At 45.3% G+C, this 25,520-nt stretch overlaps 1 protein-coding gene across 11 annotated transcripts in view; it reads right to left on the reverse strand.

The window, feature by feature from the left end:
* The window catches only part of LOC129838802 (protein phosphatase 1 regulatory subunit 12A-like), a 78,425-nt gene that overhangs the window by 12,570 nt on the left and 40,335 nt on the right, over positions 1-25,520 (reverse strand). For 3 of the 11 annotated variants that reach the window (XM_055905990.1, XM_055905987.1, XM_055905993.1), the window contains exons 4-21: positions 19,554-19,713; positions 18,741-18,885; positions 18,521-18,595; positions 18,177-18,268; positions 17,392-17,552; positions 16,653-16,786; positions 14,974-15,081; positions 13,805-14,068; positions 11,880-11,971; positions 11,316-11,435; positions 10,583-10,735; positions 10,050-10,211; positions 9,698-9,856; positions 8,780-8,870; positions 7,986-8,168; positions 7,598-7,790; positions 3,231-3,361; positions 2,731-2,796 (exon numbers count right to left, since the gene is read on the reverse strand). In XM_055905990.1, the coding sequence (XP_055761965.1) occupies positions 2,731-2,796; positions 3,231-3,361; positions 7,598-7,790; positions 7,986-8,168; positions 8,780-8,870; positions 9,698-9,856; positions 10,050-10,211; positions 10,583-10,735; positions 11,316-11,435; positions 11,880-11,971; positions 13,805-14,068; positions 14,974-15,081; positions 16,653-16,786; positions 17,392-17,552; positions 18,177-18,268; positions 18,521-18,595; positions 18,741-18,885; positions 19,554-19,713 (2,489 nt within the window). The remainder of the gene's footprint in view (positions 1-2,730; positions 2,797-3,230; positions 3,362-7,597; positions 7,791-7,985; positions 8,169-8,779; positions 8,871-9,697; positions 9,857-10,049; positions 10,212-10,582; positions 10,736-11,315; positions 11,436-11,879; positions 11,972-13,804; positions 14,069-14,973; positions 15,082-16,652; positions 16,787-17,391; positions 17,553-18,176; positions 18,269-18,520; positions 18,596-18,740; positions 18,886-19,553; positions 19,714-25,520) is intronic. The other 8 variants (XM_055905996.1, XM_055905988.1, XM_055905995.1 and 5 more) reach the window with 6 other exon arrangements.

The following is a 25,520-nucleotide window of genomic DNA, read 5'->3' on the forward strand; positions in this document are numbered from 1 at the left end:
TTTGTGGCCTGCTGGAGGTCATTTTGCAGGGCGCTGGCAGTGCACCTCCTTGCACAAAGGCGGAGGTAGCGGTCCTGCTGCTGGGTTGTTGCCCTCCTACGGCCTCCTCCACGTCTCCTGATGTACTGGCCTGTCTCCTGGTAGCGCCTCCATGCTCTGGACACTACGCTGACAGACACAGCAAACCTTTTTGCCACAGCTCGCATTGATGTGCCATTCTGGATGAACTGCACTACCTGAGCCACTTGTGTGGGTTGTAGACTCCGTCTCATGCTACCGCTAGAGTGAGAGCACCGCCAGCATTCAAAAGTGACCAAAACATCAGCCAGGAAGCATAGGAACTGAGAAGTGGTCTGTGGTCACCACCTGCAGAATCACTCCTTTTTTGGGGGTGTCTTGCTAATTGCCTATAATTTCCACCTTTTGTCTATTCCATTTGCACAACAGCATGTGAAATTTATTGTCAATCAGTGTTGCTTCCTAAGTGGACAGTTTGATTTCACAGAAGTGTGATTGACTTGGAGTTACATTGTGTTGTTTAAGTGTTCCCTTTATTTTTTTGAGCAGTGTAGTTTGAAACATCAAATCGCAATACACATAGAGTTGGGAGAGTCGCTATACATATCGTATCGGCCTCTAAGTATCGTGACATCGTATCGTGAGGTCCCTGGCAATTCCAATCCCAGGGAGAAACCCCAAATCAACTGCCAGGAGAGAGCAGCTCTTCCTGAATGCTTTCCTATCCATGCAGAGATAAATGGACCATTTCCTATTTGGTGTTCCGTTCAGGCCACGCCCCATTGTCCAGCCTCCAACAACAAAGAGATATGCTGGCTTTCTGGCTGGTTGCTCCATCCAGCTGCCCCCCTCCTCCCACTGTGTGCATCATCTGCAGCCAAGCGCCTGGCCACATCACTGTCTGCTACGCTGTACTGCACAGGACACACCCCTTCCAAAACCAGGAAGACTTAGCCAGGGAGACTCCATATTATTGAACCTTTATTTTGACAAGTCATAATGAGACGAAGGTCTCGTACAGATGAACTCTGCATAAATACATCAGATAAAATATACAAAATTACAAAAAAGTATTAAAACAGATCTAGAGGTCACTTATCATTACTCTAAACTGACCAAGGAGGATGAGAATCTCATTTCAGAGAGCTCTGTAAGTTGTTTTTTTTGCAACTTTTATGTGGAACAACAAAGCAGCTTTACCCAACTCTGTGGAGACCGAAAAGGCCTCCAGTAGCATCCAAGCCTGAGACTGGGCTTGGCGACTTGCAATTATAAATTGAGTCAATGATGATACAGTAGACATAGGAAGTTTCTGCATGAGTCCTTTGTAGATAAATAAAATGCTGCTCTCCCAACCCATTTTTTGTTAGTCACACCAACCTTCCCCTCTCCCTCCCAAAGCTACAAAGGAACTCTGTGTGGGTTCGTTAGCTATTATTACAGGGTGATGTCATCATGTCCACTAAAAATAAGTCCTGGCTGATGGCAGAATGTCTGATTTTTCACTGCATGTGAAAAAATGTATTCTTTAAAAAGGTAATTTACCATAACTGCCCAAAAAAGTAACTAGTCCAGAATATTTTCTCCTCCATTCGCAGAATAGTTTTCCTAATAGTGAAAACTGCCTGTACGTTCAACCTTTAACATAAACAAGACAAATTTCCTTTGTGTGGTGGCTTGTTTTGGAACTTACTATGGTGCAGTGCTTTGCGTTTGAGGTCACCTTAGTGACAGGACAATCACAGGAAAGGAGGAACCATTAAATCCAAAGTCATCAGAAAGAGGGAGTCTTTACAGTACCAAAGCTGGCCAAAAGAAGCCAAATTAAGGAAAATCAGAGGCACTTGCTTGGCCGTGACTATAGACAAAAGAGAGCAAAAAAGTTGATTGGGGTGGTTGATTGGGGTGAAATAAACTGGCCAGTCAATAAAAAGGAAGTGTTTAATCAAAACTATCAGTCACCCAATACATGAGCATGTCTTTCCTCAATAGTGTTCTTTAGTCAGTATGTGCCAACATCAAAGTTACATTCCATCAAAGTTTAGTTGGTTAAAGTGAAATCATCCTTTAGTTTGGGTCTCAGCCTGGAGGTTGGACCACAGTTGCGATAAAGAGGTCAATGGAACTCAACCAAAACAATGCCATGGAAACAAGGTGGAAAGATCTGGAATATCCTCATTGCCCCCCAGCAAAAACAGCCTATATTTAGGATATTGTTTATTATGTATATTTCACAATATGTTGAGGTATAAATCTGTGCATAATACTAGTAAGGATGTCAACCCCAATATATAAGTCCATGTCATCGGCATCAATCAATGGGGTTCATGACATACACATACTGACACTAATGTAGACATGTCTTTCAGTTAAAAACTACTGACTTCCCGTAACCAATTTCTGAATGCTAGCTATGCAACCATCTCATACAAAACGTGAGTTAGCATTTAGCAGTCACTTCTTCAAAAAGTGAAACGGGACAACTTCTAAAAGTTATGCAGCGAAAATAGCCAAATATATCCAAATCAGACTTTAGTAACCACCTTGTGAGCCCGTTTCAAATGAATACATAAAATACGGAATATCTACTTAGTTTGATCAGATTTGTTGAATTTTCGCCAATGAGGGCGTCACAGCATCCTGCGTTCCAATGACCTCTTCCCTGCATCTATTGTGGGTTTATTTCTGCATGGTTATGTGGACTGAGGTTACCTGAGGTTCACCCTTGATGCTGCCTTCCTCTGAGTCTGCCGACTGGTCTGGGTCATTGTCATCACTCTGGAATACAAGGAGGGACAGGAGGTCAGGAACAGCCCCGAGACAGCTATCCTCAGAAAAAATCCATAGCCTGGCTGCAATTCCCCATTTTTTATTTATTTTTGTTAACTAGGCAAGTCAGTTAAGAACAAATTCTTATTTACAATGACGGCCTACCGGGGAACAGTGGGTTAACTGCGTTGTTCAGGGAAAGAACAACAGATTCTTTACCTTGTCAGCTCGGGGATGCCGCCCCAAGCAGCTAAATCCAGAGGTGTTTCATGAGGTGCACTTCAGTGTAGTACCTCGAGAGTAGTTGTACTGCTAAATCTATAAAATGGCTTTTAACCTCAAACTGACATGTATTCTTATTGCCTTATGGGTGGGTCAAGTGAACTCTGATCATTACACTTGAGGCATGTCCACATTAAAGTGTCAGTGTGTATGTCACAAACCCCATCTTGGGTCCAGAAAGACACCCCGGTGGAGCGTCTCTTCTCACGGGGCCGCCGGCGATCCCGTATGGAGCGGGGCTGGGACTTATCCTCTCCCTCCTTCTCCTCCTCCTGCTGCTTCTTGTCTGATTCTGTCAATCACAGAGAGATTGAGTGAGACACACGCACCTGACCTAGCACATTTGGGGTCAATTCCAATTCTGTATCATGTTTACATTGTCAAATCAAAATCACCCAATAAATGAGCATGTCCTTCATCAACAGTGTTCATTATAGCCAGTATGTGCCGACATCAAAGTTTCATTCCATCAAAGCTTAGTTCAGTAAAACTTAAGTTAAATCTTTGCGCCTCCCGAGTGGTGCATCGGTCTAAGGCACAGCATCGCAGTACTGAGGTGCTACTACAGACCCGGGTTTGATCCCAGGACCGGGAGACCCATGGGGCGTTGCACAATTGGCTGGCTGGGATTTCCTCGGCCATGCGCCTGCAAGCTGACTTCAGTGGTCAGTTGGACAGTGTTTCCTCTGACAGATTGGTGCTGGCTTCCAGGTTAAGCGAGCAGTGAGTCAAGAAGCAGTGCGGCTTGGCAGGGTCATGTTTCATTTATGGCATTTCATTTTTAGGCAACCCAATCCTCTCCCTCCCTGGGTGGAATTCAGGTTAACCGTTCTGTGCTCAGGTGGCTATTAGATAGTGCCTTCAGAAAGTATTCATACCCCCTGACTTATTCCACAGCCCGAACTCAAAATATATTAAATTGATCATTTTTTCACCCATCTACACAAAATATCCCATAATGACAAAGTGAAAACATGTTTTTAGATTTATTGAAAATGTAATACAGAAACCTAATTTACATACGTATTCACACCCGACTCAATTCTTTGCAGTAGCACCTTTGGCTTTGAGTAGTCTTCGGTGCCTGTATCAGCTTTGCACCTCTGGATTTTAGGATTTTCTCCCAGTCTAAGGCCGTTTGCACTCTGAAGCAGGTTCTCGTCGAATTTGCTTGTATGTCTCCATTTATTGTTCCCTCTATCCTTACCAGTCTCCCAGCCCATGCTGCTGAAAAGCATCCCAGTAGCATGCTGCTGCTACCACGCTTCACAGTAGGGATGGTGTTCTACGGGTGATGAGCTGTGCCTGATTCTCTAGACATAGCGCTTTGCATTCAGGCCAAAGAGTTACATTTGTCTCAGACCACAGAATCTTTTGCCTTATGCGCTTAAGTTTTTCACGTGCATTTTTGCAAACTCCAGGCATGCTGCCATGTGCCTTTTTCTCAGGAGTGGCTTCAGTCTGGCAACTCCCATAAAGCCCAGATTGGTAAAGTGCTGTATAGACTATTGTCCTTCTGTCATCTCATCTAACATCTCAGCCAAGGAACTATATAGTTCTGTCAGTGGTCATTGGCTTCGTGGTCACCTACCTGACCAAGATCCTTCTTGCCTGGTTGCTCAGTTTGGTCGGCCGGCCAGCTCTAGGCAGAGCTCCATATTTTTTTTATTTATTTCCCAATGGAGACCACTGTGCTCTTGGAAACTTTCAAAACTCTAGAAATAGTTTTATAACCTTCCCCAGATATATGCCTCATCACAATTATCTTGGAGCACTATGGACAGTTCCTTGGTCTTCAAGGTATAGTTTCTGCATCGACATGGACTGTGGGACCTTGTATAAACTTGTTATTCTTTCTACAAAATAATGTCGAAACAATTGAATTGGCCACAGGTGGACTCCAAGTTGTAGTGACATCAAGGATGATCAAAGGAAATTGGATGCACCTGAGCACAATTTGGAGTGTCATAGCAAAGGGGTGTGAACGCTTATAAATGCACACTGAACAAAAATATAAATGCAACATGTGTTGGTCCCATGTTTCATGACCTGAAATAAAAGATCACAGAAATGTCCATATGTACAAAAAGCTGATTTCTCTAAAACGGTAACAAATTTGTGCACTAACATGTGTTAGTGAACATTTCTCAAGATAATCCAACCAACTGACAGGTGTGGCATATCAAGAAGCTGTTTAAACAGCATGATAATTACACAGGTGAACCTTGTGCTAGGGACAAAAGACAAATGTGTTTTGTCACGAAACACAATGCCACAGATTTCTTAAGTTTTGAAGGAGTGTGCTATTGGCATGCTGACTGCAGGAATTTCCAGCAGAGCTGTTGCCAGTGAAATGCATTTTAATTTCTCTACCATAAGCCACCTCCATCATTTTAGAGAATTTGGCAGTATGTCCAACTGGCCTCACAAGCGCAGACCACGTGTAACCACGCCAGCCCAGAACCTCCACATCCGGCTTCTTCACCTGCGGGATCATCTGAGACCAGCCACCTGGATAGCTGATTAAACAGGAGTATTTCTGTCTATAATAAAGCCTTTCTGTGGGGAAAACTCATTCTGATTGGCTGGATTTCACATGACTGGGCCACGGCGCAGCCATGTTAAATCCATTGATTAGGGCCTAACGAATTTATTTAATTTGACTGATTTCCTTATATGAACTGTAACTCAGTAAAATCATTGTAATTGTTGCATTTATATTTTTGTTCAGTATAAATTAGATCTGTATTTCATCTACACACATGTTTTATAAAAACATGTTTCCACTATCATTATGGGATATTGTGTGTAGATGGGTGAAAATCTATTTAATCCATTTTGAATTTAGGCTGTAACAAAATGTAGAATAAGTTTCTGAAGGCACTGTATATCTAATTATGTAACATACTCCAGCCATACCTCAATATGGGAATACATTCTACATCAGTAGAACTCAAGCTTCTATTTTTCAACGAATAGGTCTGCTGTTGAAAGCAGGAGTATCTCAGTATAATATTTGTGCGTACATGTGCGTCTACTCAGTCAATCAATGTACTGCTGAAAGTGTGTCCGGAATGCTTACAGTTTGGTATGTGAGTACATTGATTAATCATACTGACACATCTAATGACAGCACAAACTCAGCAAAAAAAGAAACGTCCCTTTTTCAGGACCCTGTTTTTCAAAGATAATTCGTAAATATCCAAATAACTTCACAGATCTTCAATGTAAAGGGTTTAAACACTGTTTCCCATGCTTGTTCAATAAACCATAAACAATTAATGAACATGCACCTGTGGAACGGTCCTTAAGACACTAACAGTTTACAGACGGAAGGCAATTAAGGTCACAGTTATGAAAACTAAGGACACTAAAGAGGCCTTTCTTCTGACTCTGAAAAACACCAAAAGAAAGATGACCAGGGTCCTTGCTCATCTGTGTAAACGTGCCTTAGGCATGCTGCAGACCACGTGTACCAACACCTGCACAGGATCAGTACATCTGAACATCACACCTGCGGGCCAGGTACAGGATGGCAACAACAACTGCCCGAGTTACACCAGGAATGTACAATCCCTCCATCAGTTCTCAGACTGTCCGCAATAGGCTAAGAGAGGCTGGACTCAGGGCTTGTAGGCCTGTTGTAAGGCAGGTCCTCACCAGACATCACCGGCAACAACGTCACCTATGGGCAAAGCCACCATCGCTGGACCAGACAGTACTGGCAAAAAGTGCTCTTCACTGACGAGTCGCGGTTTTGTCTCGCCAGGGGCGATGGTCGGATTCGCGTTTATCGTCAAAGGAATGAGAGTTACACTGAGGCCTGTACTCTGGAGCGGGATCGATTTGGAGGTGGAGGGTCCATCATGGTCTGGGGCAGTGTGTCACAGCATCATCGGACTGATTGTTGTCATTGCAGGCAATCTAAACGCTATGCGTTACAGGGAAGACATCCTCCTCCCTCATGTGGTACCCTTCCTGCAGGCTCATCCTGACATGACCTTCCAGCATGACAATGCTACCAGCCATACTGCTCATTCTGTGTTTGATGTCAGTGTTCTGCCATGGCCAGCGAAGAGCCCGGATCTCAATCCCATTGTGCACGTCTGGGACCTGTTGGATCGGAGGGTGACGGCTGGGGCCATTCCCCCCAGAAATGTCCGGGAACTTGCAGGTGCCTTGGTGGAAGAGTGGGGTAACATCTCACAGCAAGAACTGGCAAATCTGGTGCAGTTCATGAGGAGGAGATGCACTGCAGTACTTAATGCAGCTGGTGGCCAAACCAAATACTGACTGTTACTTTTGATTTAGGGACACATTCCATTTCTGTTAGTCACATGCCTGTGGAACTTGTTCAGTTTATGTCTGTTGTTGAATCTTATGTTCATACAAATATTTACATGTTAAGTTTGCTGAAAATAAACACTGTTGACAGTAAGAGGACCTTTCTTTTTCGTGAGTTCATGAGGTTTAATACAATCCATAGTATTTAGAGATCTGAACCCGTAGCTCTGCTCTCATGGCTGACCTTTCTCAGTGTCCCTGGAGGAGCGGCTGTAAGAGGAGGTGATGCCGGTCAGGCTGTTGGGCCTGTTGAGGGAGCTGGAGGAGGTGGTGATGCCGGTCAGACTGTTGGGCCTGTTGAGGGAGCTGGAGGAAGTGGTGGAGGTCGTGCTCAGGGTGGTGGCCGAGGTGGTGGAGGGACGGTAGCGCTGGTAAGTCTGGAGAGAGGAGAAAGAACAGGAAGTCCGGAATGGTTACCGTCTTCAGATCAAACAACCTGGGCTTGAGGAAAACTGCAACAACAAAAAAATCTCAAAAGTGATTGTCAGTTTACACATCAACAGTAAACTCATGTGTTGTATTTCCAGATGGATAATAGAGCATTGCAAATTAAGGAGGAAGCCATCACATACCTCTTCGAAGCTGCGGTACCTCGACCGGTAGTCGTCCTCCTTGGTTTCACCAGTCTCCTTCTTCTCCTCCTGCTTCTCCTTGTCTTGTTTCTCCTTCTCTTCCTTCTCCTCGTCCCGGGTCCGTATGGGGCGGCTCCTGCCGATGGTCTTCTCTGCCTCATGGAGGTCAGTCAGAGTCACACCCTGAGAGGAAATTGAGAGAATTTAGTGAAACTCTGACGAAAAGGGTTGCAGCAGCAATGTTTTTTTATTTGGTCAATTACATTTCCTCGTGGAGGGGAAAAACTACAAAATGGCATTAATCTGCATTTTGGAAGAGGAAAATGTACAACTAATTTCAGGCATTCACTTATCGCACTGTGAACATTATTTTGGTTATAAAAAGTGGGCAATTTAACAGGGCATTTTAAGCTGAACCATATTTAGTTATTTCAGATAGTATTAGTGACAGCGTAGAGAAGAACCAGCCCAGTTTCCTACGGCTTGTAAACAATCTCATTAAAACTCGATACGCTTAGGAATGTTTGCCAATTTACACAAAGTTTGTTTCCACAATAAAAACGGGCAACTTTTTTTAACAACAATCAGTTCAGCTACATTACCCCAAGCCACATTAAGGCAGAATAATTGATAACATGTACATAACATTTTTTTAATGACTCATAGTAGAGAAATGGACTAACCAACCATTAAAGTCCAATAAGCAGTTGACACTGCATTTAACGACAAGTATTTTGTCATTGGCCATTTAGGCCCAGTTCAGAAGCAGAGTTAGGACAGACGTCTTCACTAACCTGGGTAGACCGTCTGGACTGTCGAGCCTGTCTGGAGCGGGCTTTCCTCTGGGACTCCGACTCTTCATCCCGGACAGGCGTGAGGTACGATCTGCAACACAAACAAGGACAGGCGTAAGGTACGACCTTGAACAAAAACAAGCTATAGCCACACGTAAGGATGATCGACATGGTAGTTATGAGATTAGGCTATTTACTTCAACAGTTGTCAACAACAATCTAAAGTGGCAAATCTAACATCCAAGTGTTTTGTCTGCTAACCATTTAATCAACCATATTCTTATTGTACTATCAGCTGTGAAGATATTTAATCTCCTTTCACCTTTCATTTAGCGTTAGTCTCAAAATATTGCAAATATTGAGCGAGCAACAAGACAGGTAACTAATGTTTTCTTTGAAGAGGGTATGTGTTCCTTCATCCCATATAAAAATATCAACTCAATCACTTGTGAGCCTTGGCTAGGCCTTGAGAAACCCATCTTCCTTATAAGGAGAACTTTCTGAAGCAGTCAGGGTTCTAGAACCTTCCCAGAACAGGTGGCTTCTTTCAGCAGCAGTGACTTCACAGGAAGACGTGCTCTTAACCCCATTCATTTTAACAGACTCCCGCTCCTCCTTCAGTGTGTACACACTGTAGGAGATCACACCCAATTCTCAAATAGAGGCAATGCAATCTCAAACAGAACAGGATCTTGCTAGCTTAAAGATATTCCGCTTTCTGAGAGACGGCAGTTATTACATTGTTTCTAGTTGCATAAACAAGAGAAAAAACATGAGCTTTGTGTAAAATAATAGACACGGTGTGTATCAGTGACATCCTTGTTTTCCCCCTGTGGGTGTCACGTGTGGGCATCCATGTGTGTTTCCATGTTTGCATTTCAGAGTGTGTGCGTGTGTGTAGGCGGGGGGTGCGCGTACGTGCGCGTGTCGGACCTGCGTCTCTCCCTGCCGTCAGAGCCAATGATAGTGCCAGTAGTGGACGTGGTGGTGGTAGAAGCAGTGTTAATCGTAGGGATGACTGCAGCAGACTCCTTCTCCCGCTCCTTTTCCCTCTCCGCACTTTCCTCTGCCCAGTACCTGATCCACACAATTGTACACAGGATTTCAAAATATGACTAACATTTTTACATTCATATATGTTTGTGTGTAGGGTTCTCCCAGGATTTTTTAACACCTGAAACTGACATTTCCTGCAATCTAGATTTTTAAAAATGACCTTCTGATAATAAATAAAATGGACTTATTTTCCATAGTGGTGCAGTGTGTGTACCTGCTGGTGAGGCTGGAGGATCCGGTGCGGGTGGAGGAGCCCAGGCTGGATAGCAGGCTGCGGTCACGGTGGCTGGTGGGCGAGGTAACAGACGAGGTGGTAGTGCTAGTGGAGGAAGAGGTGGTCGAACCCAGGTCTTCGTGCCTCCTGCCAAAGGAACCACTGTGGATACCAGTGGAACAACAGTCAGATAAAAAATGAGAGAAGAGGGAAGAGGAAGAGGAAGGAGAGTGAAAGATAGCCTGGACAGGAGAGGACCCATTACCCATACAAGGAATGTCATGAAAACTAGGCGATCAAAAACAGTTAACACTGTGGCCTTTGAAGATGAATTCCTCTCCATTAGCCATTATTCCAAAATGGGGTTGATCTCTCTTCAGTTGATGGGAGGGTCAAGAGAACACCAGTCAAAGACGCATGAAACTACACAACACTTATGCAGCCGAGACCGACCGACCGAGACAGACAGACAGGCGACAGACAGACAGTGGAGGTGAATAGAGGTTGTTGATCAGTGGGGGCTGGTGGTATACCTGCGGTAAATGCTGTAAGACTGGTAGTGGGAGGCGGGTGACTGCCAGGGTTTAGTGTTACAGGTGTTAGGGTCCAAGCTGGAGGCGGACGAGGACTTGGCTGGCACGTCCCGCGTGCTGCCGCTCCGCCCTAGCGTTAGCGTGTGGGACGTGCTGGCAGTGTGTGGAGGTGGGCGAGATAGGCATGTTAGCAAGGGGGCGCACACCACACTTTTACATAACATACATGTAACATGTATAAAACTAAGCTCTGATACGCTTGGTCCATGACTCGGTTTCTTGAGCTGTAGTGATGGATTTTGGATAATGTAGTTTTGGAACCTTGCAGGCTATAAGAGTGTGACAATGGCAGATTGTAATGTAGAACCTGATGTGCCTTTAGTTTCTCTATACTACACAGAACCCCGACAGGACTAGTACAGTCATGCAGGAGACTGTGACGTTTGTGACAGAGGCGTTGGACTGACTTGCATGGATTTTCTCAGTAGATGTTTGCATGTTAAGCATGTACGTGCACTTGTGTCAAATGACAGTGCGAAATCAAATTGACATGAGGAATGAGCAAAACTACTAAGAGTCAACTGAAGTGGAACTGGAGATCTCCACGAGTCCAGAACTAGTACTGAATGAATGGAAGATGGTGCACTGATCTGGTGTAGTGAGTCGGTCAGGTTGAGGAATGAGGGGTAGCATATCGTGAGGCGTGGGTAGCATATCGTGAAGCGTGGCTAACCTGCGCTGATAGCTGGGTGTTGTTCGGTTGGTGGAAGCGCTTCCTTCACTGTTCTTCAGCTCATCGTCCCAGCGTCTCCTGGTGTAGGAGCCACTACGTACCAGACTAGCAGCAGAGTCCCTGGGATTGGAACCACACACTACAATATCACCCAGGGCTCCACAATATACTGGCAAGGACCCACAGCATTGTGCTACAAGTCAATAGTGGATAAATCCTAAAATGTGCCTAAATGTAAATTAGTAATGACTAACAAAGTATCAATGACCAATATTTGTAACATTATATTCTAGATATTGTCAATCTGATTGATGCTGGCCAAATGTGAACATTCAGAATATAATTTTCCTGTAACTAATTCCTACACTTCATAGAAATATGTATGAGGCCACTTTTTACATCTATAGATTTTTCATTGTAAACTGAAGTACTCAGAGGCAGCAGAACAGCTACATAAAGACAACATGCAGTGCTGCTTTGGGCCTGTAACACACAGCAGTGAACAGCAGGTGGTGCTCCTGTCAATGCACTTTTCCTTTCAGAGGGACCACGCTGGCACTTCACCTGTTCTCCTTCTCGTCAATGTCTGATGTACTGGCCAGTCTCCTCGGGATGGTGGGGGCAACGTAGGCAAGTCTGGTTCCTTTGTCTTTTTCCTGCACATGAAACATTGGAGCCATTTGCTTGAGCTCCTAAACAAACACATGCTACATCTACTAACATTCTTCATGCATTGTCCCCCAGCCAACAAACCAGTCTCAATCGACAGTGGATTTCAACTTCAACCTAGCAACGCAACTTATCAAAACAGTCTGGAATGGTGAACCATCAACTTCATATGAATGATGACATCCGTTTCAAATCGTACTATATGTCCAAGCAGCTGGACATATACATACATACACTACCGTTTAAAGGTTTGGGGTCACTTAGAAATGTCCTTGTTTTTTAAAGAAAAGCTAAAAAAAAATACCATTAAAATAACATTGATCAAAAATACAGTGTAGAAATTGTTAATGTTGAAATTGACTATTGTAGCTGGAAACGGCAGATTATTTATGGAATATCTACAAAGGCTTACAGAGGCCCATTATCAGCAACCATCACTCCTCTGTTCCAATGGCACGTTGTGTTAGCTAATCCAAGTTTATCATTTAAAAAGACTAATTGATCATTAGAAAATCCTTTTGTAATTATGTAACCACAGCTGAAAATTATTGTTCTGATTAAATAAAACAAAAAACTGGCCTTCTTTAGACTAGTTGAGTATCTGGAGCATCAGCAATTGTGGGTTTGATTACAGGCTCAAAATGGCCAGAAACAAAGACTTTTCTTCTGAAACTCGTCAGTCTATGCAAGAAATTGCCAAGAAACTGAAGATCTGGTACAACGCTTCACAGAACAGCGCAAACTGTCTAACCAGAATAGAAAGTGTGGGAGGCCCCGGTGCACAACTGAGCAAGAGGACAAGTATATTAGTGTCTAGTTTGAGATACAGATGCCTCAAGTCCTCAACTGGCAGCTTCATTAAATCGTACTGGCAAAGCACCAATCTCAACAGCGGAGAGGTGACTCTGGGATACTGGCCTTCCAGGCAGAGTTACAAAGTCCTATAGGGCCTGACAGGCACCGAGGCCTGGGGCCAGACAGGCACCGAGGCCTGGGGCCAGACAGGCACCGAGGCCTGGGGCCAGACAGGCACCGAGGCCTGGGGCCAGACAGGCACCGAGGCCTGGGGCCAGACAGGCACCGAGGCCTGGGGCCAGACAGGCACCGAGGCCTGGGGCCAGACAGGCACCGAGGCCTGGGGCCAGACAGGCACCGAGGCCTGGGGCCAGACAGGCACCGAGGCCTGGGGCCAGACAGGCACCGAGGCCTGGGGCCAGACAGGCACCGAGGCCTGGGGCCAGACAGGCACCGAGGCCTGGGGCCAGACAGGCACCGAGGCCTGGGGCCAGACAGGCACCGAGGCCTGGGGCCAGACAGGCACCGAGGCCTGGGGCCAGACAGGCACCGAGGCCTGGGGCCAGACAGGCACCGAGGCCTGGGGCCAGACAGGCACCGAGGCCTGGGGCCAGACAGGCACCGAGGCCTGGGGCCAGACAGGCACCGAGGCCTGGGGCCAGACAGGCACCGAGGCCTGGGGCCAGACAGGCACCGAGGCCTGGGGCCAGACAGGCACCGAGGCCTGGGGCCAGACAGGCACCGAGGCCTGGGGCCAGACAGGCACCGAGGCCTGGGGCCAGACAGGCACCGAGGCCTGGGGCCAGACAGGCACCGAGGCCTGGGGCCAGACAGGCACCGAGGCCTGGGGCCAGACAGGCACCGAGGCCTGGGGCCAGACAGGCACCGAGGCCTGGGGCCAGACAGGCACCGAGGCCTGGGGCCAGACAGGCACCGAGGCCTGGGGCCAGACAGGCACCGAGGCCTGGGGCCAGACAGGCACCGAGGCCTGGGGCCAGACAGTGTGGTGTTAGTTAGCTACTGACCTTCTCTTTGTCCTTGTTGTCCAGGGAGGAGGAGAGGCGGGGGCTGGAGGCCGAGCGCATCACCCCGGCAGTGTCCTTCTCTTTCTGGGCCTCCTTAGTGGCCGTGATCTCCGCCAGTGCCCCGTAGCTGCCAGTCTTCCTCAGCCCCAGGCGCCACGACGCCGGGGACTCGTCCGATTTCTTAGTCTTGTCATCCTCCTGTTTATCTTTAGGGGAGACCTCTTTAGGAGAGACCTTACCAGCAGGGGACACCTGCTGGGCCACCTGGGGGAGAGAGAGGGGAGAGGGGTTAGTGGTTAGCTGTTAGCTTAGAAACGTTAATAAAGGAGGTTTATTCAGAAAGCAGACGAAGGCAGCAGTCCGGGGTTTAGTTTTCTTGGGTGAAGAACACAGAGCAGTCCACAAAGGTTAATCAAGAGGTCAAAAAGCAAAGGCGTTTGGTGTGGAATGAATCTGCAGAGGCTACTGTTTGATCTCTGGAAGCACTTGAGAACGTGTCATGGATTGACAACAAAATGCAGGGGATGTTTTGAGTAGAGGCGCATGTTGGAGGGGAAACCAAAGGTCTGGAGACATGCTTGAGACACCACAAGTGACTTGTACCCCTAGAAATAATATAACCATGTCTAGGTCGACGGCTCCCTTGAAAAAGAGACCTTGGACTCAATGGGACTCCCTGCTAAAATAAAGGTAAAAGTAATAAACTCCGGTATTAGACTTTTGACTGAGGGACAGAGTACAAACTCCTTACTCTTAGCAGCAGTGGCAGGCCTAGAATCAGACACTAAAGAGACTAAACAAACACTGTTCACTGAAACTCCAGTTAGTGCATGATGGATGGGACTGGGTCAATTCAACCTGTTAGGGTTTAGAGGGCTATGTTAAGTCCTCACACAAGCCTTGGGCACACTGTTACACATAATGGCTAGAGAAACATCAAATAGACAATATTTAGAGCACATGGGCCACAGAGAAAGCATTATAGGACTGTGTTTTAAGACACATGCAGAAAATAAATGTTTTGGCGGGGAAGGGACTGTCACTAGGGGGGTTAGCAAGAGTGTTGACTGGATGTGCTATTGGGGTCAGGTGAGTAGGCAAGTTGTTGTTTGGTGCGAAGGCAACAAGGGCATGGTAACTAATAACTCCGGAACACACCAATGCCTCACCATGGGTTTTTTGGGCACAAGAGAAATGCCAGTTTTGCGCAAGCCTTGACGCCACAATGCAGGACAGCTTGGCTCCGCCACAGGCATGAGGGCAGTAATATAATCAGACTAAAGCCAACCAAGACAAGAGCCATGATGAGAGAGGGGCGGACAAAGAGAAAGAGAAACAGGGTAGAGATACAGAAGCAGCAGCAAAGATGGACAGTACCTTGCACAGACAGAGACATATTTTAAGGCCTGATCACACCACACAATGTTTACTGACAAGGGGGTCAATCGTTTCTATTGGTTGAGTGAGTGACAGCTCTCGCAGGACACAAGAGGCTTTTTGAAAAGACAAGACAATGCTAGTCTCAAAGCGGACATTGTTAATTGTTTTGGTCACTCTTGTTAGACAGAAGACATTGTGTTGTGTGTGTGCTAGGCATTAAAGTAGGAGGGGAATAAGAGCATTTCTACAAGAGAGATAACAGGAAATATGGATAACTGGGATAGTGATGGGTATATTTCATAGTCTGGACTTCAGTTTGAATGCAGAGTCCTCCAAGAAAATGCAATCAGATGGAGGATACAGCCAATGGGAGAAATTTACATGGGCACATAACTTCAACTTAAAGGGAAAACGTGACCATTTAAAAATATTGGACTTCAAAGTGACGTAAAAACAGAAGTAGTAAAGACTGGGTATTGTTTGTAGCTTAACAGGTTTTTCTTCTAGTTTAATGATAATGTGCCAGTTGTGTTGAAGGAAAGATAGTACATTTATAATAAGAGTAGTTTGTAGTATCATTAGGATAATGTGGCTTAAGTCCCCTGCCTCAGTTCTTATGAGGGAATAAAGCAGAAGCGCCCTCTGAAGAGAGTAACAGGTCTACACTTAAAGACACAGTATATGGACTGAGGTCACCGAGTACATTCAGTCAGCTGCAACGCCACATCTGCACTGCAGAGGGCAGCAGACAAAGTAGGCCATTTTTGAATGATAAATTCCCATCCTCATTGTGTCTCGTAATAAACAACACTGCTAAAATATCTGACTGATGACCCCTGGAAGGACACAGGTAAGACCAACAGTGTTACAGTGTACCGTTAACATTGAGCAATGACTACTCACCCCCATGTACAACCACTGCCATGTTTGTTGAAGACCAGATCTCCAGTTCAACTAATCGTAACTCGCGCCCTGGGCCTCTGACACTTGTATCTGTTCAGTGTACCGCAGGCGGCGACAACAAGACCTACACAAGTGTTGTACTATTCATGTGACAAATCCAACGTAACCTCCTTTACGTAAACCCCGTGTAACTTGAGCCAAGCGTAAAGCGTGGGTTTGTGTTAACGCTTTAACTAAATAGACATTGAATTATATCGATCTGTATACCGGTGAGGTGTACAGATGTCTCATTTCAGGGCCTCACGTGAAAGATGCATCCATAAACTGAGCTTAGATGTCGCTATGTATCCTGGATGAAAGTTTATATCCTAACGCATCAGCGGTTATACCTTCTTTTTAGGTTCTATAACTAATAAACTTCTGGGACACAGAATAACTTGGTCAGGCATGTGACTGTAAAAGAATTACTCAGTAGTGGGAGCTGTAAAGGCGTGATAAACTCTCTGCAGAAGAGGCTGACGAGGACTAGTGGAGGACTGCAGTGGACCTATCCACCAGGCCGTACCTTCTTGACAGGCGAGGTGAGAGTCACCTGGTTAGTGGGGCTGGTTGGGGAGGTGGACACCGTAACGCTGGTCGGCGTTGGCACCACAGTAGTGCCGTTACTGTTGCTCACAGGGACAGGCGTCTTGCTCTTGTCTGGAGGGGAAGAATAGAGGTGCCAGTATGAGTTACTGATGCATAAAGACGGGTCTATACGTCATCTAACTACATGTCTGTAGACCATTAAAATGCGACAAGTGTCGTTGGCAATAAAATTAAATAAAATGATACTCAGGTAGACAGTCTGCAGACCGTCGTTGCAACTGTTGTTTGTAAGATATGGTCTGATTAGCCAAGCAGCAAGCTACAGTGCTAGCACCAAACCACTCTTCAGAAATGTGTTTTAGTACTAAAATAATTTTTAAACAGATGGGTTTGTTGGTGTTAAAATAGAACAGGTACGCTTTTTGGACCATATTTTGCTTATGTCATGCAGACCGTCGTTTGTGTTTATACTTTTTCATAAAGACAACGACCATATGGGATGTCATAACCAACGATGTTCATGTCGTTGCAACAAGTGTATACAGACACCATTCAAAAGAGTACATCTACAACATTTACAATCAGTTCAACTAATGTAGACAGGGTCTAAAGTCTTCAGACTCTGGGCTAATGGCTTAGATTGAAATCAGGTCAAGGTTTAGAAACACCCTGCTTGCCATTGAGGTTATTGTACCATTACAGTACGTAGAACGTACCGGCTTCAGTCTCAGACTCCGAGTCTTCCTCCTCTTCCTCCTCGCTGGAGCAGCTGGACTCCTGGTCCTTCTTGCCCTCCTCTTCCTCGTCCACCTTCTCCGGTTCCAGGGTCTCGATGCGCAGGGCGGGCTTCTCGGGCTCCAGGAGGAGGGTCTCTTTGCTGGAACCCACACACACAGAATGTTTGGTACTTTCAGTCTGCATGGATTAATTATTATCAGACTACAAAGACATGTGTGCACCATTTCAGAGTAACACCCATAAACCTCCATATTATCAGGGTGCCTCAATGACTTGGAGCTACTTTCAATGTACTGAAAGCATGGTATTTCAAACAGGCACTTAAACGATGGTTTGCCCCGTGGCCTAGACCTCAAATCAAATTGTATTAGTCACATGCGCCAAATAGAACAGGTAGACCTTACAGTGAAAATGCTTACTTACAAAACTCTAAACAACAAAGCAGTTTAAAAAATAAATAAAAGGAACAAGTAATTAGAGAGCAGCAGTAAAATAACAATAGCGAGACTATATACAGGGGGTACCGGGACAGAGTCAATGTGCGTGGGCACCGGTTAGTCAAGGTAATTGAGGTAATACGTACATGTAGGTAGAGTCATTAATGTGACTACGCATAGATAACAGAGTAGCAGCAGTGTAAAAGAGGGGGTGGGTGACCTACCCTGGGGTTAATGCATAAAATATTGACAATCAATTACATGACTGTATTTCACTGAGTGACTACCTAATGTCACCCCATTTTCCCCCCAACCAGGACATTTACCTCTTAATGGATTTTAGATTTTGATTGTTGTCCCCAGTGGTCGTCGTTTCTATCAAGGGAGACTTCTTAACATCCTTCTTTTCACTATTGAGCTGCAATGGGAGAATGTTTTTTTAATGATTGACGGCAGTTAGTACCCTAACGCCATAACTTCAAACTTTCAGTCGTAAACAAAAAAATAAATAATTGTCAGATTTGATCAAGGGCTTCTGCTATGCTTACACCTGCAAGGCATATACCAGTGAGTCGCAGTTTCACTTTTGAAATCTTCAATAGCAGGTTATACAGTTCATCCAGGCTCAAATGAAAGCTCTTATGTAAGCATTAGCCACACACTGGCTTACCAGATTCTGCTTCTTCTGTAATTCCTCTAAGTAGCCAAGGACATCTTCATCTGCAACATCAAAAGATGTCTGACCCTGAGGAGGAAACACACAATTCTCAGAACTAGTGTTATGAGAAGAGCACATATGTGCAGTACAGTACTTTACGTAACAGTACATGCTCCATATTCAACTGAACCTTAGAGGGTATGGATAGAGAAGCCATAGTAGTACTACTCACCACTTTATTGATAAGGTCCATGTCACACAGGTTCTCCACCAGTATCTTGCAGGCCTCCTCTTTGCCCCAATGTGAAGCAGCGTGGAGCGGTGTCCAGCCGTCAAAGTCTTTAATATTTACATCATACCCTGCTTGGATTAAAAGCCTGGGGGGAAACAAAAATAGTATTTGAGATTTAGCTAATCTTGTTTTCTTGGATTTGGTGCTGAAACCTAATCTTATCAGTCGCTGCCAGTGTCCAGGCTTTTGCTACTGTGGCAGCATTATGGCTGTATTTCCTATTAGTTATGCAAAAACAGAACCCAAAGACAAATAAACAAAAAAGTATTCTATCAACTATCTGCATAAGCGCAAATACATTTGTGCAAAGGTTTAAGACCCACATTTCAGTCAATAAACATCTTGCAGGACAGGAAAAATGTTGACCTCTGAGTGACCTCTGAGTATCTGGTACTCAACATGGTAGATGTTAGTGTTAGCCAACTATGGCAGTGGAGTGTGTGTGGGAGACTTCGTTGGCTGCATTCCCAGGAGCAGATGGACAGGGTGCGCAGTCCCTCCCTTAGGCAGTCTGTCTGTACTGACAGGCCAGAGCTGAAGATGGGCTCTTGATAACCACTGATGAAGTAAAATCCCACAAGGGACATGACTATAAGCAGCATCCACCGAAGAACAACAAATACCTAACGACAACATGTAAGTGAAAATATCTTTTAAATCAGCGTTAAAGGCGCTAAGTCTAGAATAAAAAGGAATCCAAAGATGGGCTACAGCTTGTTAGAGGTAAAGGCGAGGTAAGGAGTCTGGACTTACTTTAAAACCTCAGCGTATCCCTTGGCGGCGGCGACGTGGAGGGCAGTCCCCCCGGACTTGGCGTGTCGGACATCGTTGATGGTTCCGCTGTTGAGCCACTGCCGGGCGTCCCTCAGCATGATCCGCTCCTCCTCCTTCCTGGCTGCCTCGATGTCCACACCTGGTGGGGGCGGAGTGTAACGGTGACCACTGTTAGTCTGGCCTCGGTGGATTAACGGCTACTTAAAAGAGAGGCCCGTCACCATAAACACTGGAGATTATCTTGGCTACAAAGAGCAGTAAAAAGGCAGAAACTGTCAGGAAATAAATAATGCTGCCTGTCTGGCATTCAACCCCAGGGAACTAACATTAGAATATTACAGAAATGATTCAAAGACATGAAAACGGAACCCTAAAATTAGCTGAAACTGGACACACCACATACACATGCTTGGCACACATGGCTTTAAATGAATGAGTTGAATGCTCACACGCAAATGGGGAACTACAGTCCAGAGTTTCATTTGAAACTAACAATGGATGAAAAAGTCCAAATGCGGCTGAAACACTTTACACAGCAGAAATCTGACCTGGAATATTACACAAGAACAGGCTAAATTTCCCTACGGTTTAACCAGTGTTGTAAGCGAGCTATGGACATTTGACATAGTTTGTATGGTGAAATGTCAAAATTCAAGCCATGTAGGCATGTAGTAGAAGCAAATAATCCACTTGTGGTTGTGCAAAGTGAGTGGGAGCAAAGCTAGCACTCTTTTCCATTGACTAGAGGCCTCTGACAAAATATTGAAATAAGCAATTTGTCAATGTTATCACTGCTTTGGGACAGAGCAAACAGTAAGTGTTCCATGTGGGTCAGTATGTCCAAGGTATAGGCCGGCACTATACAGGATACAGGCTGTTGCAGGAACAGGTGTGTACGCTAGACGGCTGAAATTTGGAGCGACTGGTGAAGGTGTGTGACTACTCAGGTGTGAGTTGATTGTGCTCAACTACATAAACAATGAGCATAAGTGCTCTGGGGTGGAAGCCAACAACACGTCAGCTGATCCTATAGGTTTTGGGTTCCTCGTATGATGCACCGTCATCCCTCATTGGACAGCTCTTGCAAAAAAGGCTGGACTTTCTTTTTCTATCCATTCATGAAGTCACTTTATTTTTCCATTCATGAGAAGGCCAAGGAAAGTCAAGCAGCATAAAAAAAATAAACAAGATTGACAAAGACGAATATCATAAGGTCCAGGAATAATCCGATTTTATTCAGAAATAGATCAACATTAGTTAAATCAGCGCTGGTTAACACTACCGGTAATTGCTGATGAGATTAGCGAGCTGAAGCGTGACTAATTAAAAGGACAAAAGATTCCAACTGTCTGACAGTGTGTTAGGCTGGATGGACAGGGAGCAGTTAACTCCAGCCAGAAGTTCTGGCCTGGCGCCAGCGGAGGAGAACAAGGGGACGATGGGACGTAGATCTGTCAGCTAGGGGACCCGGGCAAAAATTCCTGCACAAATTCACTGACAGAGCACCGCTTGTCTGCATGCTGCGTTTCAATCGTGGGAAGGAATTAAGACGACTCAGGTCTGAAATTGACTCCTGGCTGCCCAAAAAAACAATCCTGCTGCACAGTTAACGGTTGTGACAAAAATACTTCTAGCTAATCTACAGGCCTTTGCATTGAGTTGTCCATCCCTTTCATCAACGACACCTTGACGTCTGGCTGCATGGAATAAACAAGCCCCATTTGAAAGGGGGATGGGTGTGGCTCTATGAGTCAAATCCCTGACTCACTGCACAAATGAATGGTCCAATGAAACAGATTTTTCCAATACAGAAGTGAATCAATGGGTTCAGGCTGGTCTTGGGGGGAGATGGCACCCTGGCTGCAGTGTTGAGTAACACGTTGCCCTTTAGTCCAGTCCATGTGATGCCATTACAGTGTAATACACAATGCACTGCTGTCATAATGGATCTCAATTAGTCCTTTATTCTGCTGGGCTGCTGCGCATTCAGTCTGTGGAACGGGTGGACTGTGGTACAAAAAGATGAGAGATGTCCACAACGTCCCAGATGCATGTTTTACAAATGCACCAGCAAGGCAGGGGAACTCTATTAGTCAAGGCATTATCAACATTACTAGCCTCGCAGTAATTGGCCTGTATAAATGTTTATTGCATCTGTTACAATAGGGCCTATCGCTTACTAGAGAGCAGGGACATTTAAGGAGTAGTCTGTACTGGTTCTATAAAAAAGGCAGGGAGACTAATAGATCCTAAGTAGGACTACAAAACAGCAGCGTGGTGGAGGAACTGGCACACATTCCAAGCTGTTTTTTCAAGGGAATATTGCACCTTCTACCGGGACCCTGAGAAAATAAATAGAGAAAAGCCAGTAGACCAGAAAACTGACTGATTAAGTCCCCACCACACTCCCTCCCCCTCTCTCAAAGCTAGGCCTGCATATGGTCTGGTAATGCCAAAATGGAAAATATCCCGACGAATCGGCCATGGAGCAAACATGTGAATCCTCTGAGGACAGTCACCTGGACCTCTGAGGATGTGATAACAGGACATAAATTCAGCTGAGGGAAAACCTGTTGACAAGCCAAAACTAAAATTACCCCAACACATTGAGCAGGGAAACTGGGTGGGGTGGCACCAGAGACAGCCCTTATGGCCAGCTATAGAGGGAGTGGGGGGGGTGGTACAGGCAGCCCAGTCACCTGGCCAGCGTGGAGCTACTGTCTGGGAGGCAGAGATGGGATCTGAAGGTGGAGCCAGCCGCCCGGCTGTGGGGGAACAGTGGGGGCTCCTTAACGAGTTTAACCCCATGACTAAAAATGTATCTCTTTCGAGAGGAGACTATGCGACGGGAGGTGAAAATCCCATTAAAACATACAGAGGGAGTTGCACAACACTGTCCCTTACTGAACACGGAGAGCTGCTCTAGACATTGTGGTAAATTCAAGAACAAATGCTCATGAATTCATTCCCTATGTGGAGTTCCATCGAACAGCTTGGGCAATCCACTTGTGCTGCAACTCTGCTGCAAACTAATTGCCACTAACTGCCCTTCGACACAAAAAAATTGTGGTATCACTGATCAGATACAGCCAGGGGAGAGAAACGTTTGCATGTTAAAAAGGCATATGATTGATTGTCATTGTCATATGATTGATGGTTAATGCAGTGGTGTGCAACACTGTGGTGCTGCAGGCAGGGGGTTGTGTGTCTGTCAATAAGGGATCTTGGGAGCTGACGTACTGACGTCGCGCTCCAAAGCCGCAGACTGCGTATCCATCAAGCCCAGCAAACGAAGGCTGAAAGCTGCAGTCGGCTGAGACGCGCGGGGCTCCCGTGGGATAAGCCACCGCCTCCGTTATATAATACTCTTAAGTAGCGTAGCATGCTAACAAAACAGGAGGAGAGGTCATAACTGCTGAATGAATTCTGCACATTCTGCCCTTAGGACTGGAGGAGTGTTTAAAGGGATAGGGCTCTGACCACCTCAGCCAAGCCCTGCTCCAGGTCCCTCCACCTCATACCCAGACCTGGTTCATGTTACTGGGGCTAGTCTGGTTCTACTTAAGGCTGGGCTGTATAGTGTATTTTACTATATACCATTACTGCTGCATGGACCGGTTTGGGTTTGTACTTTACCGTCTGTAAGGGTATTTGAATGTTTGGTTTGTTAAATGTGACATGCCGTGTGTAACGTCCATTTTTATAGTTTACACGCTACTTGAGTCATCTCTCTCCACGCCACTTTCCGCACAGCCCACTGTCACTCAAGGAGGGCCTTGTTGTTGCTTGACCACGAGACACATAGCCAGAGTAAATCTACGAACACGCCCCATCTACTCCGATTTCAGAGCACTCGTCTGAGTGTGCCAAAGCGCAGAATATCTGATGAATTTACGAACGGTAAACACCTGTTGAATATGGCCGGTGTCAGTAAACACCGGCAAAAAGCTTAAATTGTTGCCAGCAGCAGTTAGACACCAACACTCAGGATAACATGAAAACAGTTTAACCAGCTCTGCTAGGGCAAGTAAGTGTGTGCTCGAAACCCTCCGAGCACGGAAACCATCTGTATTTAATAATAGACAAATCTGACAATCCTCTGAATTTACGGACACCCGGAGCGCTCTCTGGCGCACGAGTGAATTTTACGAACACACCCTTAATCCAGTCTGCATGGTCAATGCAGCACATGCCACAATGTTGATGACAACGATGTTTCTACTTTGCTTCTTAACTTCTTATGGCTGCAGGGGCAGTATTGAGTAGCTTGGATGAAAGGTCCACATTTGTGGCCTGCTGGAGGTCATTTTGCAGTGCTCTGGCAGTGCTCCTCCTTGCACAAAGGCGGAGGTAGCGGTCCTGCTGCTGGGTTGTTGCCCTCCTACGGCCTCCTTCACGTCTCCTTATGTACTGGCCTGTCTCCTGGTAGCGCCTCCATGCTCTGGACACTACGCTGACAGACACAGCAAACCTTCTTGCCACAGCTCGCATTGATGTGCCATCCTGGATGAGCTGCACTACCTGAGCCACTTGTGTGGGTTGTAGACTCCGTCTCATGCTACCACTAGAGTGAGAGCACCGCCAGCATTCAAAAGTGACCAAAACATCAGCCAGGAAGCATAGGAACTGAGAAGTGGTCTGTGGTCACCACCTGCAGAACCACTCCTTTATTGGGGGTGCCTTGCTAATTGCCTATAATTTCCACCTTTTGTCTATTCCATTTGCACAACAGCATGTGACATTTATTGTCAATCAGTGTTGCTTCCTAAGTGGACAGTTTGATTTCACAGAAGTGTGATTGACTTGGAGTTACATTGTGTTGTTTAAGTGTTCCCTTTATTTTTTTGAGCAGTGTATATTAACATTCTAAAGATTGAGTCAGTACATCGTTTGACATGTTTCTACTGACTGTTACAGAACTTTTGGACATTGTCACGTTATAGTGGACGCGCTTTGTAACTTTGGAATTGTTTACCAAACGCGCTAACCAAAGTAGCTAATTGGACATAAATAACGGACATTATTGAACAAATCAAGCATTTATTGTGGACCTGGGATTCGTAGGACTGCATTCTGATGAAGTTCATCAAAGGTAAGGAAACATTTATCATGTATTTTCTCATTTCTGTTGACTCCAACATGGCGGCTAATTTGGCTATTCTCCTGAGCGCCGTCTCAGATTATTGCATGGTTTGCTTTTTCCGTAAAGTTTTTTTGAAATCTGACACAGCGGTTGCATTAAGGATAAGGAGAGGTATATCTATAATTCCATGTGTATAACTTGTATTATCATCTACATTTATGATGAGTATTTCTGTTTAAATAATGTGGCTATGCAAAATCACTTGATGTTTTTGGAACTAGTGAATGTAATGCGCCTATGTAAACTCAGATTTTTTTTATATAAATATGAACTTTATCAAACAAAACATGCATGTATTGTGTAACATTAAGTCCTATGAGTGTCATCTGATGAAGATAATCAAAGGTGAGTGATTCATTTTATCTCTATTTGTGCTATTTGTGGCTCCTCTCTTTGGCTGGAAAATTGGCAGAATTTTTCTTTGAGGTGGTGGTGACCTAACAATCGTTTGTGCTGCTTTCGCTGAAAAGCATATTTGAAATCGGACACTTTGGTTGGATTAACAACAAGATTACCTTTAAAATGGTATAAGACACATGTATGTTTGAGGAATTTAAAGTATGAGATTTCTGTTGTTTGAATTTGGCGCCCTGCACTTTCTCTGGCTGTTGTCATATCGATCCCGTTAACGGGATTGCAGCCATATGAAGTAAATAATAAATCCACAAGAGTTCAATAATTACATTAGTTTGTGTTTCTTACATCTGCAAACAGCTAGTTTGTCTTCTCTTAGCACGTTTTAGCTAAATCATGTTTGCCGCTAATAAATGTACTGAGTCAGAGAAAATGTAGCTAGTTAATAC

This window comes from Salvelinus fontinalis, chromosome 39 (assembly GCF_029448725.1).
Source record: "Salvelinus fontinalis isolate EN_2023a chromosome 39, ASM2944872v1, whole genome shotgun sequence".
In the NCBI taxonomy this organism is placed as follows: domain Eukaryota; kingdom Metazoa; phylum Chordata; class Actinopteri; order Salmoniformes; family Salmonidae; genus Salvelinus; species Salvelinus fontinalis.